Source organism: Chrysochloris asiatica, unplaced genomic scaffold (genome assembly GCF_000296735.1).
Source record: "Chrysochloris asiatica unplaced genomic scaffold, ChrAsi1.0 scaffold00072, whole genome shotgun sequence".
NCBI classification, from domain to species: domain Eukaryota; kingdom Metazoa; phylum Chordata; class Mammalia; order Afrosoricida; family Chrysochloridae; genus Chrysochloris; species Chrysochloris asiatica.
Window position 1 is genome coordinate 12,881,390 of NW_006408590.1, and position 23,824 is coordinate 12,905,213.

Sequence of the window (23,824 nt, forward strand, 5' to 3'; positions counted from 1 at the left end):
AGAGAGAGAGAGAGAGAGAGAGAGAGAGAGAATGGTGTCCTAGTGTGGCACTGTACAATAAACAGCTTGATTGCAAGATCGGTTTGAACCACAAGGTCAGCAGTTCAAACTCACCAGCCGCTCCTTTGAAACTCCATACAGGGTCTCTAGGAGTCGGAACCGACCCGACAGCACTTAACAAGAATAACAGTAATACAAAGAAATCCATACTAACAGCATTATATTTTAACAGTACTCTACTTATGTTTTTCTTCAAGAGACTTGTCATCTGTTTTACAAAGCAAACAAAATAGGTACTCTTCTCCTAAAAAATTCTTGAAAAAGGAAATAGTCTATTTCAAGCCATTGAACTGAACACACACACCTTTCTTTACATGCAGACTATTGCTAAGGAGCAAATAAAGTCAAGCATCAGGGAGAAGCTGTACGACAAAGGCATGGAAGGTGGAAAAAAAGGATGCAGTGAAATTACTGCTAATTAAGTTAGGATTATCCCTCAAGTTAGGATTATTCTTCAGTTTTGTGGACAGTCCAAATTTGCATGCATTTTATAATTTATGGAACTAAAAGATGTTTCATCATATGAGCTCAGATAATAGCTTGGTCTGAATTCTCTTATTTAAAACATGAAGGTCAACCTTGATTTTTTTTTTTTTTTTTTTTATGAGCTGACTTTTTGAGACTGGGTCATCACAGAATGTTGTATTTGTCTCATGGACAACTGTGTCAGATGATGCTGTGACAACTCACATTGTATACAAAGTCCTCGTTCCAAGAACTCTGTAGACAAGCTCTTGCCTGCTGTAGTTGCAGTCTCAAGCACTGAATTACATTTGAATTTTACTTTAAAGGATTGTTGGTTTAAACTTAGAGGTGACAGTTGCTTTGTAGAAAATCCTAGGATCCATGAACTTCTCAGGAAAGAGAATAATACTATGAATAAAAACAAAACAAAAAAATTGTTCTGGCCAATCTGTGGTTAGCAGTCCACTGCTTATCCTACAGTGCCATGCCGGTACTTGTTGTTGTTAAGTGCCATGGAGTCAGTTCCGACTCATAGCGACTCTATATAGGGTTTCCAAGGCTTTAAACCTTTGAAGGAAGCAGAAAGCTTCATCTTTCTCCCATGGAGCAGCTGGTGGGTTTGAACTGTGGACCTTTTGGTTTGCAGTCCAGTACTTATTGTATGTAGGCACTGCATTCCACACTGACTTGTTGATGTTGTTGTTAAGTACCATTAAGTTGGTTCTGACTCACAGCAACCCTGTATAGTGTTTCCGAGGAACAACTGGTGAGCTTGAACCTCCAACCTTGCAATTCAAACCGACCTTGTGGTCCAGTGCAATATCCTAATTCATCACACTAGGACTCCACACTAGGACTTGTTAAGTGTCAGTTCTGACTCATAGCGATTCTGTATAGGTTTTCCAAGGACCTTGTGGTTTTCAGTTCAGTGCTTATCTATAGCACCACACCAGGAGTCCCCCCACTAGGACTAGAACTGGGAGCTAAAAATATACCAGTTGACTGATGTGGATGAAGGAGAGGGCTGGCTGACTGGCGTGTCTACCAGCTGAAGCACTGAGTGGGTAGGAGGAGCAGGTATAGAAGGAAAATTGAGAGTTCTGTTTTAGACACATGGAATTTGTGCTGGGTTGGAAGCATCCCTGGCAGCAGGGGATGGGAATGTGAAACTGTGGGCGGACACTGCGATGAGGGGAAGAGTTGAGTTGGAGGTGTCCATTGGGAATTATCGCCATCAAGATGAAGCCTAAAAGTGGACGAGATGGATTATCCAGGGAAGATGTTCTCTATCACTCAAGCAGATGGAGATAGAACTCTGAAGGCTGCTGGGGGTGGATGAAGGAACTAGAAGGGACCCAGGTATGTGGGGGACGTGTTGGAAGAGGATGTGTTGGAATGTGTCGGGGGTGCCAAGGGAATGATCTTTCAGACTGTAAAGTGAGTGACCCAGCTGTTCCAGTGCAGCAGAAGGGTGATTGGGTAGCACTGAGAAATTACCTTTGGGCTCAGCATTTGGGAGACTTGGAAGGACAGCTTGGAGAGGTGATGAGAGCAGAGATGGGCTGGGTATCAGATGGAAGAGCAGCAGGCAGACTGTGATGTCATCACTGTTGACCAAGCCTTTGACTTCTTCCCTGTGTTTTGGTCGGGAGCTACCCTGATTCTCAGAGAGCATGGTTGTGTCTCAAAGAACTGAAGCCCTGCTCTGGGGAACATTGTGCAACGTACTGAAACATTGTTTCCAGATCTTGACTCTGAACCTAGGATACAATTCTATTGTGTTCTGTTCAGGGCGGATCATTTTACACTTCAGATCACCTTTCCTCTAATTATGAGTCATGTAACTACATTATAAGGGGGTGTATCTTATGTACTGACATATTATGTACCTACGTTACATCTAGTTTGTATGATTGTTTTTGTTAAGCGCTTTCGAGTCAGTTCCAACTCATAGTGTCTCTGTATAAGGTTTCCAAGTAGCAACTGGTGGTTTTTAACTGCTAACCTTATGGTCTGCAGTCTAGTGTTTACCCTACAACGCCACACATAATTCTTAAATGTTGTTGTTATATTGTTATGTGCCATTGAGTTGGTTCTGACCCATAGCGACCCTGTATAGGGTTTCCAAGGAGCAACTGGTGAGCTTGAATTGCCAACATTGGCGTTCAAACCAACTTTGCAGTCCGGCACAGTAACCCACAGCTTCCCAACAGGATTCCAATTCTTATAAAGCGAGTAATAAATTTTAAACTTTTTATTGTGAATTGAGTGAAGGTTTTCAGAGAAGATAATTAGTTATACATTCAACAAATCATACTCTGCATTTCCTCTCAATGATTGCAATTCCCTCCCTGCAACAGCAGTTACCAGGATTCTTCCCTGTGGTTCCTCTTTGCATTCCACCCTCCTTCCCATCCCTTCTCAACTTTGTCCTTCAGTAAACCTTGTCCTTTTGATCTTAAATGAGTGCTGATTCCATGGTGAGCATACCTTACAGGTGTTGTCCCCGTATCTGTCTACTACTCCTTGGCTGAAAATTGGGCCCAGAGTGAGTTCCTTTCCAGATCTGAAGCACTGTCTCTTTCTGACCAGTAACCCCGGTCTTTTTTTAAAAATAATTCTGAGTTTTGTTCTCGTTTATAAATGAACTGTGGCTAATCTCTGTGCTGTCTTATAAAATATATGAAAATCTCGGATGCTTTAGTATTGTTTTTCCTTCAGTAGTTTTCTGGTGTGCATGGTACACAGTGAAAGTTTCAGTATTATCTGCTCCAATACCAAGATGGACAAAACAGCCCATTGATGACCCAGTTGGGTTGGTCAGGATTGAGTTTGCTCTACCCCATATTGTAGATGAGGAAACTGAGACCTAGAGGGGTTAAACCCTTCTTCAATGTGGAAGTCGTAAAATTTGAATGCAGAGTTCATGGGTTCCAGTATGGAATGAGAAGAGGTCTGTAATCGCTCTTTGGTTTTTAAACCTGCTTTCTTTTCTGGACATTCACAAGCTAACCATCACAATCTGAATCTATCAGGTTTCTCTTAGCAGCCTCAACACTTTGATTTAGCAAATCTGAGGCGTCTCCCACAAAGGTAAAGGACTTGCTCCTGAGCTCTGAAAGCCAGCTCATTCAGGCATGCATACTAAAACAGGGCCTCTGGCAGCAAATACTGCTTAACTCTGGCACTTGCTAGACGTACAAACATCATTTGCTCAAGAAGTCAGCTAATTCCTCATGATGGAGGGCCTGTCTTCATGCTCCTTGAGGAGAAAGGTTCCCACGTGAGCAGATGTCAGAAGCAGCATGGGTTGATTTAATGGATTAAGCTACTTAAGAAAAATTTAAAAGACGCACCAGTTCATATGTATTCCCCCTGCTTGCTTGGTGGGAGCAGGCTGGCGTTTTGGATTTCCCTGGCAGTGTTCCTTTCCTAATCGGTAGTGATAAGCCAAACAATTGTCCATTTACCAAAACATAATGGAAGATGGTGTGGATAATTTAAGGAAACAGGGAATAAGAGGCAGGTCTAATTTCTGCCGTTTGGAGATTCTTTTCTCTTGGTGCAGGTGAGTGTGGGGACCAGCCATTGCAGAAGAAATCAGAGTTGTAGAGTTGGGGGTGGGGGGGAGGGGAGAATTGAGTCAGATCCAAATGCCAGGAACTGAAATTCTTGGGCCAGCAATGGCCCTCCTTTTGACAGACTCTGGGTCTTAGTCTCTCCCTATTAAAAAAAAATAGGCACTAGCTCACTCCCTGCCATGTAGGGATGCTTTCAGTTCTTTGGAGGAAGTTGTCGTGAAGTACCGTCAAGTCGGTCTTGACGTATACAGGGTTTCTGTGGAGCTGCTGGTAAGTTTGAACTGTCGCCCTTGGAGGAAAAGTTCTGTGTAAATTCCAGGTATTATTTTTAAATGCTAAAGAACATACCTAGGAAGATAAATTGTGCCTGTTGTGGGGACTGGGTCCATGTCCACACAAATAAAGAGTAAGCACTCTGGGAAAGAAGGAGTTCTAGTAGCGTAGTGGTTACAAATCAGGCTGCGAACCTCAAGGTCAGCAGTTCAAAACTACCAGCTCTTCCCTGGGAGAAAGATGAGACTTTCTGCTGCCGTAAAGATTTACAGCCTTGGAAACCCTTTACCAGGGTCTCTATGAGTCGGAACCGAGTCCACGGCACATCACCGCCACCACCACCACTACTCTGGGAAGGAACTTGGATGTGTGTCCTTTGTGATGGTCTTATTTTACAGCTGGGGAAACTGAGGCTCAGAGAGGTGAAGCAACTCACTCACATCCTGATGGTGAATCCTATTTGCCTTTCTCTTTTGGCTTGTCGTATAACCACAATGTTTAGAGGGGCTGATTCATGTTTATAATTTGGGCTATTAATGAGTCCTAGTAATGATCCAATGAGGGCTAATTATTTCCTGGGAACCATCAAAACAAGATCCTGTGTCGGAAGACACATAATCAGGGCCTAGATGTGAGCTCTTTAATTATGTTCTTACAACTTGGTGTCTATCCCCAGGGTCTGATTTTCTGGACCAAATATCCAGCAAGTCTCTGCTACTGTCCCCCCTGCCCCAATTCCAGAAAGCTTCCCACCTCCCTGGATTCACCCTTTCCAGGGATACAGCAGAGAACAGGGGCTCAGCCTTCTCTGAGTACTATTAGTACCACCTTTGTGACAAGGGTTGGAAACATAATGGCTCTGTAGTATAAGCACTGGACTGTAAACTACATCGTTGGCAGTTTGAACCCACCAACCGCTCCTTGGGAGAACTATGAGGCTTTCTGCTTACACAAAGATTATATTATAGACTCGGAAATCCTATACAGGGCCACTATGAGTTGGAACCAACTCGATGGCACTTAACAACTGTGAAAAGGAGACACAAAAATATAGAGAGGAAAGAAAGGACTAACAAATACCAGTACCCTAGTGAGCCCCAAGTGGACACCCCTATTCTGTTATATGTATGTTGTTGTTGTTGTTAAGTGCCGTTGAGTTGGTTCCGACCCATAGCGACCCTGTACAGGGTTTCCGAGGCTATAAATCTTTATGGGAGCAGAAAGTCTCATCTTTCTCCCACGGAGCAGCTGGTAGTTTCGAACTGCTGACCTTGAGGTTTGCAGCCCGATTTGTAGTGGTTACTACGTTACCAGGGTATGTGTCATATATATTCTCTGTTCTTCAGCCATTGAGTTAGAACCCCATGAGTGTCTAGAGTAGAACTGTGCTCCATACGGCTTTTAATGGCTGATTTTTGGGAATTAGATGGCTAGGCAATTTTGGGTGGAGTTGAACCTCCAACCTTTCACTTAGCAACCAAACATGTTAGCTTTGTGCACCATCCTAATTTTATATATGGAGACTTGAAACTTACAGAGGATGCCTACCTGTATGAGGTCAGCCAGCTCATTCTGATCATAAGAGAATTGGGCACTTAATCCAGATCTGAGTGACATCCAAGCCCAGGCTCTCAGAATTTTAAGACTGATTTCCCAGGAGAAGGTAGGGACAAGCTTCAGGGAAGGGTGGAGTCTCACCTGCTGGTTTCTTTGCACTCCCACCTACAGCCCACCTTTCCTTTGCTGGTAAAACCAGCAGGCATTCCTTGTCACACCACAGCTGTGACCATTCCCAGCCTAGCCAGCTGTCTGTCAGCTTCCTGCCATCCTCCATTGTGGGGTGAGGTGGCAGATGGTTGTGACTGTTCCAAGGGAGCCAACTTGACTGTGGCGTCCCTCTCCCTGACTTCACAGAGAGTTAGTATTTTAAAAAGGTCTGACCTTCTGGTTGGGTCTTGCTATTTTTATTTTTGGAATGCCATGGTTTAATAAGTCGGGTGGGTAAATCTATTTTCTGAGAGGTTATTTATTTTTTCCTCCACAGTCAGCTTCTACCCAGCAACTGCTGTTGCCTTTCAGAAAATGAAAAGAGTTCACATAGTCCAAATCTCCTGGGTGGATGACCTGATATTTGTTCTTTCCTTTCCTGGAGGATCACTTGGCTCCTTTTATCTTTCCTTCTTTTATGGTGGATGGAGGTTGCATAGCTAGAATATTAGTGGCAAACTGTTTCATATGTCTTTCATAGGTTCTTTTCTGCAAATATTACTAAAGTTTTTGTTTTTTTTTAGAATAAATTTTATTGATGAAACATTTAAGTCAGAGAAATGTACCAAGAATAATGTAGAGAAAGCTTGTATGCCTGTCACCTGGCTCCCCTGGATGCTGATATTTTGCTATTCTTGCATCACATTGTTATTAAAGAAAAAAATTCTACTGTTGAAAGACTTTATATACCTCTCCTGATCACATTCCTTGGAGGTGACCACTTCCTTGAATTTCGTATTGTTTTCAAACTGGCTTGAAATGGTATTTTGCAACGTGCTTTTACCATTTAGCATCAGGCTTCTCAGATGTATCTGTGTTGATTCATGACGTTCTAGTTCATTCATTCAAAGCTCTGCAATAGGCTCTCATGGTGTAATTGTACTCTGATTTTTCATCCATTCTCCTTTGGGGGACGATTTAGTTTGCTCTATACGTTCTTGTTGTAATGGTACCACAGTACACATTCTGTAGCTGTCACCTTACACACTCATCCCAGGCTTAGGGACTGTCCCAGAAGAAGAATGGAGCCTCCAACAGCATGAGCATCTGCCGTTGCTGTTGTAAATGACCATCGGTGTGCCTGTGACTCATAGTGTGACACAAAAAGGAGCGTTGCCGGTCATGTGCCCTCCTCATGCTTGAATCCCTTGCTGTGGCTGCCACGTCGGTCTATCTCACTTAGAGTTTCCCTTCTTTTTGCTCATCGCCTGCCTTACCAAATGTGATGTCCTTTGCTAGACTTCGGTCTTACCTAATAATGTGTCCAAAAGTAAGCAAACTGGAGTCTCACATCTCACTTCTGAGAAGCATTCTGTTGGTATTTCTTCTAAGACTGAGTTTTTAGGTTCACCAGGAGTTGGTGAAGAAGCCCAGGTCGTGCAATGATTAAGCACCTAGCTGTTAACCAAAAAGTCGATGGTTCAAACTCACCTAGGGAGAAAAGACTGGATGATCTGCTGCCATAAAAAACACCCTTAGGCAGCGGTAGTTCTGCTCTGTCACATGGCGTCACTAGGATGGAAACAATATGCAATTTGACAAATGTCTCTCCAGAGCCCCTCCACTATTTGCAACACGTGAGCTCCCGCTGCTCCACAGCATCTTCCCACTGAAGAAAGTCAGACTTCCAGACTTTGCAAGTCTAATGGGTCTGAGAGAGTACTTCCTGTTCCATATGTCTTCTCTGATTAGAAATGAGACTGAAGATATTGTAAGTGGATATTTTAGTTTCCTCATTAGCAAAAGGGCCTGTTCATATTCTTCATCCATTTTTCAATTGGATTGCCTGTGTTTTCTCATAGAGTCTTATAAGAAGATTCTGGATATTGGTACTTTGTAGACCATATATGTGGCAAATAACTTCTCCCAGTTAGTTGGTTTATCCTTTGTGTTTGTAGTATGTTTTGATGATCAGGAGCTTTAACTTTTGATGGGGTTGAATTTCTCAGTCGTTTTTAATATGGTCAGTGCTGGTTGGTGTTTGTTATTATTTATTAAAATATAATAACAAACATAAAAATAGGGTCACCGTGAGTTGGAATCAACTCAGAGATAATTGGTTTGGTTTGGTTTTAAAAAGCCACCTCACTTGGTTGGCGATCTGGTATCCGTACTTGCCCTGCCTGGGTTTTTGCGTGTGGGACAGAGTACAGGGTATGGAATGGGTCCGAGCAACTACAGAAGTGGTTCTGGGGCAGATGGAACAGGGTTGAACTTGGGCTCCGAGCACATTCCTTCCTTCTTCTTCACCCTGTGGCTGTTTCCATGAGATGTGGAAACACAGGACTGAGAAACTTTCTCCTGAGCCCAGCTTGTCAACAGACCTGATACAATTGGTCATTATATTGTCCCCTCTCCTGCCCTCCAGTTTAGCTTTACTACCTACCTTCTTACTTCCTGTTGCTGCCGCTGTTTGAAGCTGAGAAAGTAGAGCATGTGGGTAAAGCTCTTGCTGCATGTTCTCACCTTGGCCTGATGTGGGGAGGACCTAGATACAGTTACAACAAAGGCAAAAACTTTTCTTTTTTTAAGTAGCTGCTGAGGCTTTTGCTGTACAGCCAAACACCGCATGGGATTTACTTCCTTAGTTTGGAGGTTTAGGGTCACTGTTTCATGGGACATCCAGAAAATTGTCTAATAACATATTTAGTGGTTCTTCTCTACCTCCTAGTTGGTTGCATAGTGCATGGGATCTTAAAAACTTGCTAGTGACCATGTGTTGTTGTTATGTGCCATTAAGTCGATTCCAACCCATAGGAACCATGTGTAGGGTTTCTGAGGAGCAGCTGGTGAGCTTTGAACTGCCAACTTTGTAGTTCAAACGGCTTTACAATCTGGCGCATTAACCCACAGCGCCACACCAGCACTCCACAACAGTTGGTCTCAATTGACCTGGAGCTAAAGAGGAAGAAATTAAGAAAGGTGTGCGACAGGGTTGTATTCTTTCACCATCCTTATTCAACCTGTATGCTGAGCAAATAATCCGAGAAGCTGAATTACAGGAAGAAAAACATGGCATCAGGATTGGAGGAAGACTCATTAACAACCTGCGATATGCAGATAATACATCCTTGCTTGTTGAAAGTGAAGAGGACTTAAAGCATTTACTGATGAAGATCAAAGAGCACAGCCTTCAGTATGGAATACATCTCAATGTAAAGAAAACAAAAATCCTCACCACTGGACCAATAAATAACATTCTCATCATCAGAGAAAATAATTGAAGTTGTTAAGGACTTCATTCTTCTTGGATCAACTATCAACACTCATGGAAGCAGCAGTCAAGAAATGATACGACGTATTGCATTAGGCAAATCTGCTACACAAGACCTTTTTAAAGTGTTGAAGAGCAAAGATAATCAGTTTATAGACCCAAGCTGTGGTATTTTCAGTAACCTCATATGCATGTGAAAGCTCATCTGTGAATAAGGAAGACTGTAGAAGAATTGATGCTTTTGAGTTATGGTGCTGGAGGAGAATATTGAAAGTGCTGTGGGCTGCCAAAAGAACCAACAGATCTGTGTTGGAAGAAGTGTAGCCAGAGTGCTCCTTGGAGGCCATAATGGCCAAACTTCATCTCTCATACTTTGGACATATTGTCAGGAGGGAACTGTTGCTGGAAAAGGATATCATGTGGGTGGAGAGTCAGAGAAAAAGAGGAAGACCCCCCCAGCAAGATGGATTGACAAAGTAGCAGCATCAATGGGCTCAAGTGTGGCAATGATAGTGAGGTTGGCCCAGGATCGGGCAGTGTTTCGTTCTGCTGTGCATAAGGTCGCTATGGGTCGGTACCGACTCGATGACACCTAACAATAAAGAGGAAGAAAGAGAGTCCAGAATAGGAGGAGGAGTTGGGATGTGTGGCTAATGGCCTCCAGGAACAACAGCCTCCTTTGCTAGGAGACGAGAAGAAGTAGATGGTATCCTGCTGTCATTACTAAATGTTTTGATGAAAGATTCTATAGAAGAATCCTGGTCCAAAAGGGGAAAATGCATGACAGAATTTAAAATTCTCATTGACTGTAGAGTTTCTGAAGTTAGGAAGGCTAGATGAACCCTTGAAACTTGCTCTGAAATAAATTTAAACCTTAAACCAAAAAACCAAAAAATAATCCCTAAAGTTTAAAACACACACACAATAGTTTAGCTTAACTAGCAAGGAAAACAAACAAAAACAACTAACAAAAAATCTGCCTGCTGTGAGTATTATGCTCTTTTAAGAACTGTATGGAATCAAATTGAGCCCTGGTATGGTGCTGTAGGATAAGCACTAGCCACTCCTCCCTTGGAACCCTATACAGGGTCCCTGTGAGGCCGAAGCAACTGGAAGGCATGTAACAACAACAGCTACACAACAACTTGAAAGCTTAGATAGGAACCTGCAGTGAGTTTGTGTTAATGGGGAGGAAACAACTCAGGAAAGGTAGCTGAGAATGGTCACCCAACTCGAAGACTGTCATCCCTGAGTTGTTCATGTAGAAACTGAGAAACTGGTGTCTGTCTGTTTTGCTGTGTATATTCTCAAAGGGGAAAAAAAATCATCTAGAAGCTCGGCACTTCTTTTTCTTTCCTCCTAGGAACTCTTAAAGTGTTTTGCAGACACGAGCTCATTTATCCATGATACTGTGCGTGACAAAATCTAAATGGGTTCAAGTAGGGTGAAGATAAATTCACCCAACCTAAGAGTGTTAGAACTGCAAAAGGCCCTGGGCTCACCAGGTTCCCTCCTCCACCCCTGCAGTAAATAAGCACTTACTGTGTGCCTGCTGAGTTGTCCTGCACTTGCTAGGTGTGGGGATACAATGGGGCAGGACACCCAAGGCTCCTGCCTTCCTGATGTGGGGAAGAGCCAGTAAACAAGGGGATGGATGTGATGGGTTGAACAGGAAGCCATGGATGGGGCGCCTTTGTAGTTTTGTTATTGTAGATTCAGTAGTAATCTTCTAGCTGAGGAGTCAGCAAACGATGGCCCAAGGACCACAAGTCCCTTGGCCAAAGCCAGCCCACCACCTGCTTTTACACAGCCTGTTAGCTAAAGAGACTTGATATGGCGCTGTGGCATAATGTACTGGACCATAAGGTCACTGGATCGCAAGGTCGGAGGGTCAAATTCATAAGCCGCTCCTCAGAAACCCTATATGGGTTGTCTACGAGTCGGAACCAACTTGAAGGCACTTACAACAAGAGGCTTAGAATAGGTCCCTGTGGACTGCAAATGGTTTTCACTCATATGTGGTGGGGCTGCTCAGGTCAGTAGTTTGAATCCACTAGCCACTCCGCAGGCCTCGGCTGGACAGAGCGAAGCCTTTCTGTTCCTGTAAAATTTTGCAGCAGGGAAAAGCCTACAAAGGGTTGCTGTGAATTGAAACTAGTTCAGTGGCAATGCTGGGACTAACCCGCCTCGTGGCATCATGAAAGAAAGGCCATGCATCTGCTCCTTAAAGGTTACAGCCAAACAAACCTCATGAAGCCTGTCTACTCTAACACATGGGTTGCCACGAGCCAGAATTCACTAAAAAAAAAAATAACTTTTTAAAAACCAAGTTTGGTTTCCAGAATTTCAGAGGGTGAAAGAAAATCAAGCATTTGTAATAGATTTTGATGATGAGGGTCACACACTTTGAATAATAGATCTACATTGCAGACAATTGTTCTCACTTACTATGAGTACACTTTGAATTTCATCAATAAAAAAAATTGTAGAATTGTCTTTTCTTTCCTGTTATGTAAGTACCTTCAGGAAATCCTTAACTTGATGTCTTGGCTCACATAGCCTAAAAGATTTACTATCTGACCATTCACTGAAAAAAGTTCACCGACCCCTGTTCTCACCTTATGACCATGAGCAAGTTACTTCAACCTCGGTTTCCTTATCTGTAAAGTGGTCTATGGTTCCCATTTCATAGAGCTGTTGTGAGGAATTGAAGATAATTGATGTTAAACAGCCCCCCTGTGTGTTAAATGCTTTAGTAGATGTTGTTCAGTGCTGTTGAGTCAGTGACTCATAGCAACCCCGTGCATTACCATTCCTGAGTAGAACTGCCCCAGGGGGCTTTCTAGGTTGTAATCTTTATAGGGGCAGACTGCCCAGGCTTTGCCCATGGAGTCTCTGGGTGGGTTTGAATTTTTAGCCATTCAGTTAGCTGCTGAGTGCTGTAGATGTTAGTTAGTTCCTCCTTCATCAAAATTCAATCATGAATGATTGCTAAAACCAAAAAACCAACCCTGAGTTAATTTTGAATCCTATAAGACTATTAAAGGGGTTATTGGGAGGCAGAATCAAGAAATCCTGGTGTAGTGTTGTAGGATGAATACTGGACTACTACCCACAAGGTGGGTGGTTTAAACCCATCAGCTGTTTTTGGTAACCCTATATAGGGTCGCTATGTGTTGGAACCGACTTGATGGCACTTAACAACATCAACAGGGAGGAATCAAGGAGCCCTGGTAGTGCTGTAGGAGAACACTGGACTGCTAACCAGAAGGTTGGCAGTTCAATCCCACCAGCTGCTCCGTGGGAGAAAGATGAGGCTTTTGGCTCCTGTAAAGGTTTACAGCCTGGGAGACCCAATATAGGGTTGCTATGAGTTGGAATCGACTCGATGGCATGGGTTTGAGATTTTGGATTATAGGGAGAAAGGAGGTCCAGGATGGGAGGGCTTGAATTGCACTGTACAAAGTTGGGAACATGAGGATCATATCCCCCAGTGGTTCCAGTAGGGCCCAGACCTGTGCATCCTGGGCTTTGTGAGAGCCTCACCCCCTCAGCTCTGCAGACCTCTGCTACGTTAATGCCGCTCTGACAGCATTTTCCTCATGAAATGCAACAAAGCATAACTAAAAAATGTAAGTAACAGCTTCAGGCCCTAATGAGGCTATAAATACAGGACTGAAATAATTTATAAAGATATTTCTTGGTTAAGAACTGTCCTTTTCCAAGACCTCTTCAACTTTCTCTTGACTTGCTTCATTGATACTAGCCATTGGCTTTCTTTGCTAGCTTGTGTGAAGAGACAAAGAAAACATCGGTCAGGTTGGGAGGGTTATTGCTGCTGACTTGGCATGAGAGAGAAGCAAACAGTGGAGGCTGGCAGATGTTGGTGGACAGCTATGCATGCTCTCTATCCAGGAGACACACGCCACCCATATGTTATTCCTGCTCTTCCTTCCGGTTCATGCACCATCTGAGTGTTCAAAGGGTCAGCATTCCTTGGCTAAACTCATGGGAGCGTCTTACACCATTTCACCAGTTTCCATGGGTTATTTCTTCCCTATTGTTGTTGTTAGTTGACAGTGAGATGTTTCTGTCTCATGGTGACCCCATGTACAACAGAATGAAACGTTGCTTGGCCCTGGACCATCTTCAAGAAACTTGTTATGCTTGAGGGCATTATTTCAGCCACTGTGTATCTTCACTGCTCCCAACCTAGGGAGCTTATCTTCCAGCACTATGTGGGACAATATTCTATCGTCATCCACAGGGTTTTTCTGAAGTAGAGTGCCAGCTTCCTACTCTGTGTCAGGCTGGAAGCTCTGCTGAAATCTGCCCACCATGGGTGACCCTGCTGGTATTTGAAATATTGGTGATATAGTGTCTAGGACCATAGCAACATGCAAACCACGGCACTATGACTAACAGGTGGTGGATTTTTTTTTTTCCTTCACAAACTGAGGCTTGGCGTATTGGAGACCGGGCTGTGCTTAGGTACTTGGAGCCAGAAGTACATCCTTGATGTGAGCCCAGGCCTTCTTGGTGAGCTCACAGCCAGGCTGCAGCAGAAAGCAACTTGCTTGATGAAAACCAAATGATTCTGGCAAGCACATGAGGACAGACGTCTCTGGTTCCATCCAACTCTGATGCCACTGTGGCTGAGCAGTCTGGAGTCAGAGGGGCCTTCGGGGGATTTCCCGGGGGTGTTTACAAACAAATTATTGCAGGCCAACGCATGTCGTGACTTTATACATTCTTGTGCATGAAGTGTGTGTTTGATGAGTGAGTCAAAGAGAAAGCAGACTGTTGTTTTCCAAGACGCTTAACATTATGTTGTTGGTATCAGGCTGTGGGAAGAGGTGTTTTCACTCCCTGGGAGAGGCTTTAGAAAATCAGATGTTAATCTGGACATATATATCTGGGGTTTTGTGTGTTCATTAAGATGCACACCTGGATTGTCAGGAAGCAGAAATCTGGAAGATGAGACTCTTGGATGGTTTGCAGATGGTCATTTCTGCACTGCATGGATTGTGACCGAGGGATGTCCCCAGGGGTAGGAGACCGGCTGAGGGGGAGAAGGGCTCCCACTGTAATTCCCATTTCTCAGCTGGGAAAGTTTGTGTTCCGTTAATGTGAATTAGGGATGGAATGTCGTAGCTGTCTTAACTTTTGGTGGTTGCTCCAGTTTGGGCCCCGTCATCAAATATAAATTTTTGGGTGCCAGAAATTTTAGAAAGAGCTGTTAGAGCAGATTTTTTGCATTTGCCTGAAGTGAGAGGACTTGGAATCCCCCCCCCCCCCCCCCTCCGTTCTTGGTGCAGATGGTGGAGTTATTTTAAGTAAGTGATGTGCAACAGTGAAAATGGGTAACTCTTTTTCATTTTTCAGCTTAATGAAAAGAAAGAAAAGTGGGGAGGAGAAACTCCAGCTAGCCAACTTCACGCTAATACTTGTCTGTTTTGGGTTCTAAATGTGTACTAGGACACTGAGAAGGGATAAATATTTCAGCCACAAGAAAGTCCTGCTGTCAGGTGGAAAAGATTTCTAACCTCTTTGAAAGTAGACAGGGTAGTAATTTACTCGCACAAATCCAGACACCCCTACCTATGTCCTTTATTTTAACGATGCATGTACATGTCCTGCTCATATTCTAGGGCCTTAGGCAGGAGTGGGTGGTGGAACTGTCCAAGAAAGAGAACCAGGGCTTGGGGAAATACGTACATGACACATGCTCAGTTCTTAGAGTGGCCACAGATGTTTATTAGGGACCTACTGAAATCTTTGGACTCCTGGTGTGGTGCTATAGGATTAGCACTGGGCTGCGAACCACAAAGTCGGCACTTCAGACCCACCAGCTGCTCCTTGAAACCCTAGGTCACTATGAGTCAGAACCGACTGGATAGCACACAACAGCAACAACTGAAGTACAGCGGTGGTTTACTGGTAGAGTTAGCACCTTCCATATGGGAAACCCAGGCTCAGTTCCCTGCCGGTGTGCATCCTGTCTGTCAGTGGCGCTTTCAGACTAAAGCTGAGTAGGAAGAAAGGCCTGGTGATCTGCCTCCGAAGCACCTGTTAATGAAAACCCTATAGATCCCAGTGGTCCAATCCACAGGCCTTTGTTCCACTGTGTGTGTGGTTGTGATGCGTCAATGGCAAGTAACAACTGAGTGCCAGGTGCCGAGGATACAGAGATAAACCAGACAGTGTGTCTCTGCCTTCAGGGAGCTGTAGTCTGATGGGAGAGAGTGCCGATAAATCTACCACCAGAAACCGAGGTACAGGAAAACACAGTGCTCAACAGGAAAAAATGGGAAACAGCTTTAGACTGAGTATCAACGAAGGGATCACAGAGGAAGTGGTAAGCTGAGGTCTGAAGGATGAATCGGCTAGCCAGGTGGACAGTGGGCAGAAGAATGTTTGGGGGCAGTGAGCAGCTCAGATGGAGTCTTGCTGTTGAGATGACCTTGTGTTTGAGAAGGTGATGTGAAACCAGGTTGTCCGGGTGGGCAGTGCCTTGCAAACCAAAAGCTTTAGATTTATTTTCAGCTCCCTCAGACATCTGTTTTATCCTGAAATCTCACTCTGCTGTGAAGAAATGGAAGGGATTGACCTGGTAAGAGTGAGAAATGGAAGTCGGGAGACTGGTTTCAGGCAGGGCTTTTCATCCTCAGCCCAACTGACCTTTTGGGCTGGACATGTCTTTGTAGTGGGGGCAGTGCATTGTAGGGTGCTTCTTACGACTGCGTACCGACTCAGCGTCCCTGTGCAGGGTTTTGGAGGCTCTAAATCTTTATGGAGCAGAAGGCCTCATCTTTCTCCCACAGAGTAACTGGTGGATTTGAACTGCTGACCTTGCAGTTAGCAGGCTAATGCAAAAGTCACAACACTACCGGCTCGTTGTTGTTGTTTTTAAGTGCCGTCAAGTCAGTTACAACAATATCGACTCTGTGTAGGGTTTCTGAGGAGCAGCTGGTGGGTTTGAACTGCTGACTTTGTGGTTTGTAGTCCAGTGTTGATCCTACAAACACCACAATAGGAGTGCTTGTTCTTGTTGTTGTTGTTAAGTGCCGTCGAGTCGGTTCCGACCCATAGCGACCCTGTACAGGGTTTCTGAGGGTGTAAATCCTTACGGGAGTAGAAAGCCTCATCTTTCTCCCGCGGAGCGGCTGGTAGTTTCGAACCGCTGATCTTAAGTTTCGCAGCCCGATTCGTAACCACTACGCTACCAGCAATGATTAAATCCTCAGGCAGCTAACCAAAAGGTCAGTGGTTTGAAACCATCAGCTGCTTTGTTGGAGAAACAACCTGATGATCGGTTCCTGCAAAGATTTACAGTCCAGAGAACCCTAGGGGGCAGTCTCCTCTGTCCCAATAAAGGCCCTAGGAGTTGAAATTGACTCGATGGCACACTACCACTGCCACAAATTCTGACAACCAAAGCTGTCTCCTTTGGGCCAAAGGTGTCCTCTCTTTCCCTGTTGAGATGAAGAGGGTCAGGAAAAGATGGTGGCTTGGGCTGGGTGGGACCAGTTTACTGAGCTAAACTGAATGGGTTAGAGAGATACTTTGAAGTTAGACTCGCCAGGGGGCTGCTTTTCTCTGCTTTGGTTTCTTCTCATGCTTTTGACTTTGATGATGTTGTCACTTCTCTGAAGGATAGGGGGTTCTGTTCCCCTTGGATGCATAATGGAGCTGCTCAGAACAGCACAAAGAACGGCCCTTCCTGTCTGGGGTCATTCAGCAGGCCAGGGTCCCTGAGCCCTGCATGACAAGGACCAACTACGTACATACATTGACATCGTTCAGTGTCTGCATTACAACCTTTCATTTGTCATGACCACACGCCGCCAGCCTTACTGGCTCTCAGAGCAAGCACTTTGGAATCTAATCTGTCCAATTTTCTGTCTTCAGAAATCTGTTTACCATAACAAAAATTCACAGTTGCAGTGACTTTTCCAGTGGGGCTTGCCTTTGAGTAGCTAGCTCCTCAAAAAGTAAGCGTAAAGTGATATCCAAACAAAACAGAATGATAGTTAGGCGCTGGAACACTGAAGAATTCCGAGCTAGCTGGTGAAGACCAGAGCCGTTGGTCTGAAACAGCTGGAATGTGTGGATATTCTGCATTTACCATTTGTGTCTGGCTGGGATCAAGCACCTGGCCACCCTTTCCAGACTCTTTTCCTATGTAATTGATTAGTGATATCTAACTTGGTAGAACAGTGGCAGCATACATTTGTAATTTCTAATAATCACACCTGTGGTTTATTATTCCTTCTACACCCTTTGATGCCTTATATTATATATTCCCATGTATTTGAGTCTTGGCACACTGCTCTCTTGGTCTGAAGGGCCCTTACTTCTCATCTCTGTGTGTTTATCAAGATCTACTGCAAATGCTACCTCTTTCCTAATACTTTTCTTGAGTCTCTTAAATTTGAAGTTTATCTTAAGAACATTGGGGAGCCATTTCCTGGCTGTTTAAAGCAGGGAAGTGTTAGAATTTGTTCTTGAGAAAGAGCATTCTGGCCACCGTGAGGAGGAGGGATCAGAGAAGGTGGAGACTGGCGTCAGGATGTCAAGTTGGGGAGATTTTGGAGTTACTCCCAATAAAAGATGATGTGACTTGGACTATTAATGACTATGGAAATAGAGATGCGTGGATTGGAGACAAATGGGTGAGGGAGTGGGGTGGAACAGAGAGATTTCTAGGCTCTGATGTGCACAGTTGTGGAGTATGGGGCCTCTCACTTAGCTTCTCTCTGGAGCTCTCTAATGAGCCCTGAATGCTTGCATTTCAGCAGGGAGGCATGCATGTGCATCATTAATTCAGTACAGTGGGGAGGATGCTCTTCTAGGGGCTTACCCATGGCTTTGGGCTTGAAGTGGTATTGCTTGTCTGTGGCTGCATCCAGTCTGATTGGTTGTTGCTGACTTTTTCTAGTTGTAAGGTAGTCTTAGCATTACCCAGCAGTGCTGTCACCAGACAACAGAGTAAGTGCTCATTTCTGCAGGTAGTGACCAGGAAGTACTTCAGAGCAAAGGCGATATATCAGTTGGATGCGAAAGGGTGTGCAGGGATTCACTAGAAGGACCAACCGATTGAAGGAGGGCATTCCAGATAAAAAGAACAGCCCATATAAGATTAGAGGTGTGAAAGATGAGATACTGGGAACCGTGATACTGAAATCCGGAGTTGCTTCTGTTTGGCAAAGCTAATCATAGACCCACTCTCTTCCTGCCACCCTGGGCAAGTAGAAAACAAATCGGATCACATGGCCCAAAATTGTTCATATACTTGTGTGTTGATCCTACCAGGTGGGAGGTGCCCTAACCTTCCTCTGAATCTTTAGGACACAGGATGGGTGTCGGGTGATAAATATCCAGTTAATGCTTGTTGGTGATGCTTTATCTCTCAGCTAGTGACCACAGTCTGGCCCAGACCGATCAGATGGATCAGATCCTGGCTCTCTTGAAAATCTGTCCCCAAGGCCCCTGGGATGTTTGGGGTGGAAGCCTTGACGCTCAATTTAGGACTTGGTTCCAAATCTTCAGTAACTCTTGGCAAGCAGTTCTGTGACCCTGGTACCCCCTTGGGAGTTAGAAGCCTTAGTTCAAGTTTCAGCTTGGCCTTTCCTACCCGTGTGAACCTCAGGCAGATTGGCTTCGAAGGCCCGGGCTCCGATTTCCGAAAGTAAAATTATCTCCCAGTATTCCTGCCAATTTGGCCCTAATTCAAAGATTCTGTGATTGTAGGGGCCAAAGTCTGAGGCCTGGAAGGATCTGGCAGTCCTGCTACTGGAGGCATTGGGAAGCCAGTGCTTTCTTCTGCTTGTACCCTAAGTTGTAACCACCTTCCGTGGTGACAGCAGAATGTTTAGGTTTTACAGCCCATCTTTTGTCTTGACAACAGAAAATAAAAACCCTGGAGGATCCATTGTGTGCTCACCTATGTTTTTCCAGTTCTTGCTCTCAAAATCTCTGAGGTGGGGTGGGGTGGGGCAGCCAGGTTAACAGGTGAGGAAACTCAGCTTTGGGTGGTGGGGTCTGTGGCTGTCTGCTCACCTCCTGCTCCCTCTCCTGACAGAGAGCCAGCTGCTCCCCGGGAACAACTTCACCAACGAGTGCAACATTCCAGGCAACTTCATGTGCAGTAATGGGCGTTGCATTCCCGGCTCCTGGCAGTGTGATGGGCTGCCCGACTGCTTTGACAAGAGTGACGAGAAGGAATGCCGTGAGTACCTCAGTGCTTGGCTGGGGGTGAGTGGGGATGAGGCCCTTGTTTGGCTCGCAAACAAAAACTCCTGGCCATTGATTCAATTCCAACTCTCAGCGACCTTGTGTAGCGTTTCTGAGACGGTGTATCTATGAGAGCAGAAAGCCTCATGTTTCTCCTGTGGTTAGTGGATTTGAACTGCCAGCCTTATGGTTAGCAGTCCAGTGCTTATCCTGCAGAGCCCCACCAGGCTCAGACCCTGCAAACTTTGCTTGCTTGCACGCTGGTGGGTTTGGGTCTCTGGTCAGGAGCTCTGCCATATCTGTCTTGTACCTCTGCCTCAGGGCAGCGTGGTCTTTGCAGAAATGAGACTGCAACTTTGGAAACCACATCTGGCTCTAGGGTACTGTCTTTGCCTCCACTTTACATACTATGCACGAGATGTAACAGAGACTCTCAGCTTCTGTATCTTAACTGTCCATCAAGTAGCAGATGTGGGACTTGAACCTAGGACTGTCTGACCCAAACTGGTAATAGCCAATGGCAACTGTCATGTGGAATCCTAGTGTGGTGGTGCAGGTTATACACTGGACTGCAAGGTTGCTTTGAACTGCAAGGTTGGCGATTGAAGCTCACCAGCCTCTCTTCAGAAACCCCATACAGAGTTGCTATAAGTTGAAACCGACTCAACTGCCCTTAACAACAACAACAACCATCTTGTGGTGCATCATGGAATTTTCTTGACTGTTAAATTTGGTGTAGCATTATGTTCCACCACCCACCTGCCAGCCTGTGTTATTGTGGTGGCTTGCATGCTGCTATGATGCTGGGTAGTAGGCCAGCTGGCTCACCCATGGTGCATGGATTTCAGTGGTACGTCCACTGAAAGGGACCCTGGCTATCTGCTTCTGAAAAGTAGCCAATGAAAACCTTATGGAACAGAGCAGAATGTTGCCCCGTATAGGGCTGGGAGATGAGCCCTTTAGGTTGAAGGCACTCAAAATACACAGTGACTACTTTGGCTTTGAGCATGCCAATGATCGTGAATTGGCGCAGTACCACTGTGGTACACGGCATTACCATGAGTCAGAGCTGACTCTACGGCACCATTACCACCAGCAACAACAGTTATAGTGTCAAATGTCCAGCATCGAGTTGGTCCTGAACAGATAATACTCTGCTTCTCCAGTTCTGTGTTTGTGCCGAAATTACCTGTGTGCTCACCTGGGGCATCAACTTCAGATAAGCAGCACCACGATCAGGTGGTATTGGTGACTCTTCCTATGCCCTTCTGCATATTCAGTCTTCTTAATGATTTTGGATACCTGCACATGTGCTCGAGAGTTGGGTGGGGATCATGTATGAGAGAGGAGACCCGTGGAGGTCTGCCCTGTAGAGGCAGATGCCTTTCTACCCTAGAGCTTGTTTCTGCAGAGTGAGCTCAGCACCACACCTAAGCAGTGTGAGCACAGGGTTGGCTAGTGGGGATGGGCTGGGACCACACAACTGGACAGCTGGCTCGTGGTTCTTTCCTTGGGTTTTGGGCACCAGGCCATGTGGCCTATCTGGCAGGAGAGGCCTTGTGTTCTGGCTCTGAACCCTCTGTCGCTGTGGAAGCCAGAGGAGGAAATGACTGAGGATAGGATAATGGCCTGAATGTGTAACGTAGCTCTTGCCCATGGGTTGAGGCCCAGTTTTTGTGACGCACAGGAAGAAGCGTTGGGTTTGGAGCCAGCATATCCTCATGTGTGATGCTCCCTTTAGGCTTCCTTCCTCCAAGACAGGCCCTTCATCCATCCAAACCCTAAACCTAGTCAGTGTCCCTGAAGTTGATTCCAACTCATGGTGGGGACCTGTGTTTCATTGGGTTTCCAGTGGCAGTGACCTTCAGGAAATGTATCGTAGACCTTTCCTTGAGGTTCCTCTGTGAATTCCAGCTACCTGGAATTCTATATCCCTGAAGTGTCTACATTCTTCAGAGAGGTTTTGGGGGAAAGCTTAGGGGGGAGGAGGGTTATTTTGTTTTGATAGGAATATTTTACTTTCTTTGTTGCATGTAACTTTTCTGAAGCGATCTCTATATATAATGCTTCCCAGCTCTTAGAAGTGTCTTCACGGGTCAGATGGCTAGGATGCTCTGCCCCCCCCCCAAGCTTTTCTTTTCTTTTCTTCTTTTCAGAATTTAAAAATATTATGTCAGTTTTTCCCTGTTTCTAGTGTGGCTTCAAATTGTTGGAATTTTAACATTTGTAGTTTTAGTTTCAAATGAGATAATATATGTGAACTCTATGATCAGTTCGATGTGGAGGATTAATAAACACTGTACTTAATAAGTTGCTGTTGTCGTCAGTTGCTGTTGAGTTGATTTGAACTCATGGAAACCTTGTGTGCAGAGTACAACTGCTTCAAGCGTTTTTAAAACTTTGACCTTTGGGAAGCTTGTCTTCCGAGATTCTTGTGGTTGGGCTCGAACTACCAAGACTTCCCATTAATAGTAGAGTGCTTAACTTTTTACACCATATAGGGATACTTGAATGACAGTAAACACAGATTGGTGTTAGCTGAGCTGGGACTGTTCAGTGCATGATGAGTTTGTGAAAGAATGCAGGTTTGGGAGTTGAGACCTGAATTTTATTCCCAACTTTACCAATAGTAGTTATGTAATATTAGTATTATCTATGACATTCTGCATCCTCTTTCAATCCATTTTCATGATTTTAGAATTCATGCTCAAACTGGAACAAGATGGCGGAAGGAGTATAGAAAAAAAAAAAAAGATGGCGCAGGACAGCAGCTTGGAGCTGTTTGGTTTAGTTTGGAACTTGCTTGTCTTGGCTGCGCTCCATCATTCTTTTCTCTTCATTTCCTACCCTTAACTCCCAAGTGTGGTAGAGACTTGATTGGCATTTATTTAGTCTTTTGATCAAAACATAATTTAAAAACCATACACATAAACGCAGTTATTAAAAAAATAAAATTCTCCTCCACTGCCCTTTTCCTCTCCTTAAATTGTAAAAATAGAATCATTCTAGGAAGATTAGACCATAGAGGGGAAGAAAATAGTCCCTTTTCTGAAAGAAATTCTACTTTCATTTTAGATTTCTTACACATCCCCTTCCGTTCTAGGAATTGAGAGTATAAACTGCAAAGATAGATTGTTGACTCTATCTCCCAGCTTGGCTTTAGGGGAGGTTACCAGAATACTCTAAATCTTAGCCATTAGGAGGACCAGATGAGAATTTCTGTACCTCTTGGTGCCTCCATTTCTTCCTTTCCAAAATGCGGATAATAGAATTGTGAAGTTTTAACTCATGTAAGCACATGTGTAGCAAGTATCTTGTATACATGAACTATTAATGACTGGACTTACACCAACTGCATTCTGTAGGTCTTACCATGGGGATATATGATGGAGTAACCTGCTTTATTCTACTTACTGTTTGAGGCAGCTTGCATGTTGGTTTATGAGATTGCCTAATATTCCACTGAGTAGACACACTGTAACCTAGCCTACATTAGATGTTGACTTCTCTTTTGCTGTTTTACTTCTGCTGATCAAAACATTTAAGATCCATTAAACAGCACGCCCATTTCCAGAAAACAGAAATACACGATGGTGTATTTTAGCCAGAAAGAGCCAGAATGGGAGGGCTGGTTCACAAGTGTGCCCTACTTGACCATCTCTTGAAGGGCGCCCTACGAGCAGCCGATTTTAGAATTCTGTCGCCTCTTTGGAGGGAAGGAGACAGCCCTCTGTGTTTTTCCATGAGTTACAAAACACTTTCTCTGATTTTGTGTGTGTGTTTGTGGAACAATTGGATATTTAAAAGGAGGACAGTGAATGCAGCTGATGTTTTCATCTCAGATAGATTATTGTTTCAAGTGCCAGTGAAGCTATGGCATTTCAAAGATGTTATTGGTGTTAGATGCCATTGAGTTGGTTCTGTCACATAGCGACCCCTATGCACAACAGAACGAAACATTGCCTAGTCTTGTGTCATCTACACACTAGTTGCTTGAGGCCATTGCTGCTGCCAGTCCATCTCATTGGGGGTCTTCCTCTTCTTCTCTGACTCTCCACTTTACCCAGCATGATATCCTTTTCCATGGACTGGTCCCTTCTGATAATATGTCTGAAGTATGATGTTGTTGTTGTTAACTGCCTTTGAGTTGGTTCTGACCCATAGCAACCCTGTATAGGGATTCTGAGGAGCAGCTGGTGAGCTTGAACTGCCAACCTTGCAGTTCAAA

The 23,824-nt window shown here is 44.5% G+C and overlaps 1 protein-coding gene across 1 annotated transcript in view; it reads left to right on the forward strand.

Annotated features, from left to right (window-relative positions):
* Positions 1-23,824, forward strand: part of LDLRAD3 (low density lipoprotein receptor class A domain containing 3) — a 333,665-nt gene that overhangs the window by 97,981 nt on the left and 211,860 nt on the right. Inside the window, exon 2 of the mRNA XM_006864896.1 lies at positions 19,445-19,591. Within this exon, the coding sequence (XP_006864958.1) occupies positions 19,445-19,591 (147 nt within the window). The remainder of the gene's footprint in view (positions 1-19,444; positions 19,592-23,824) is intronic.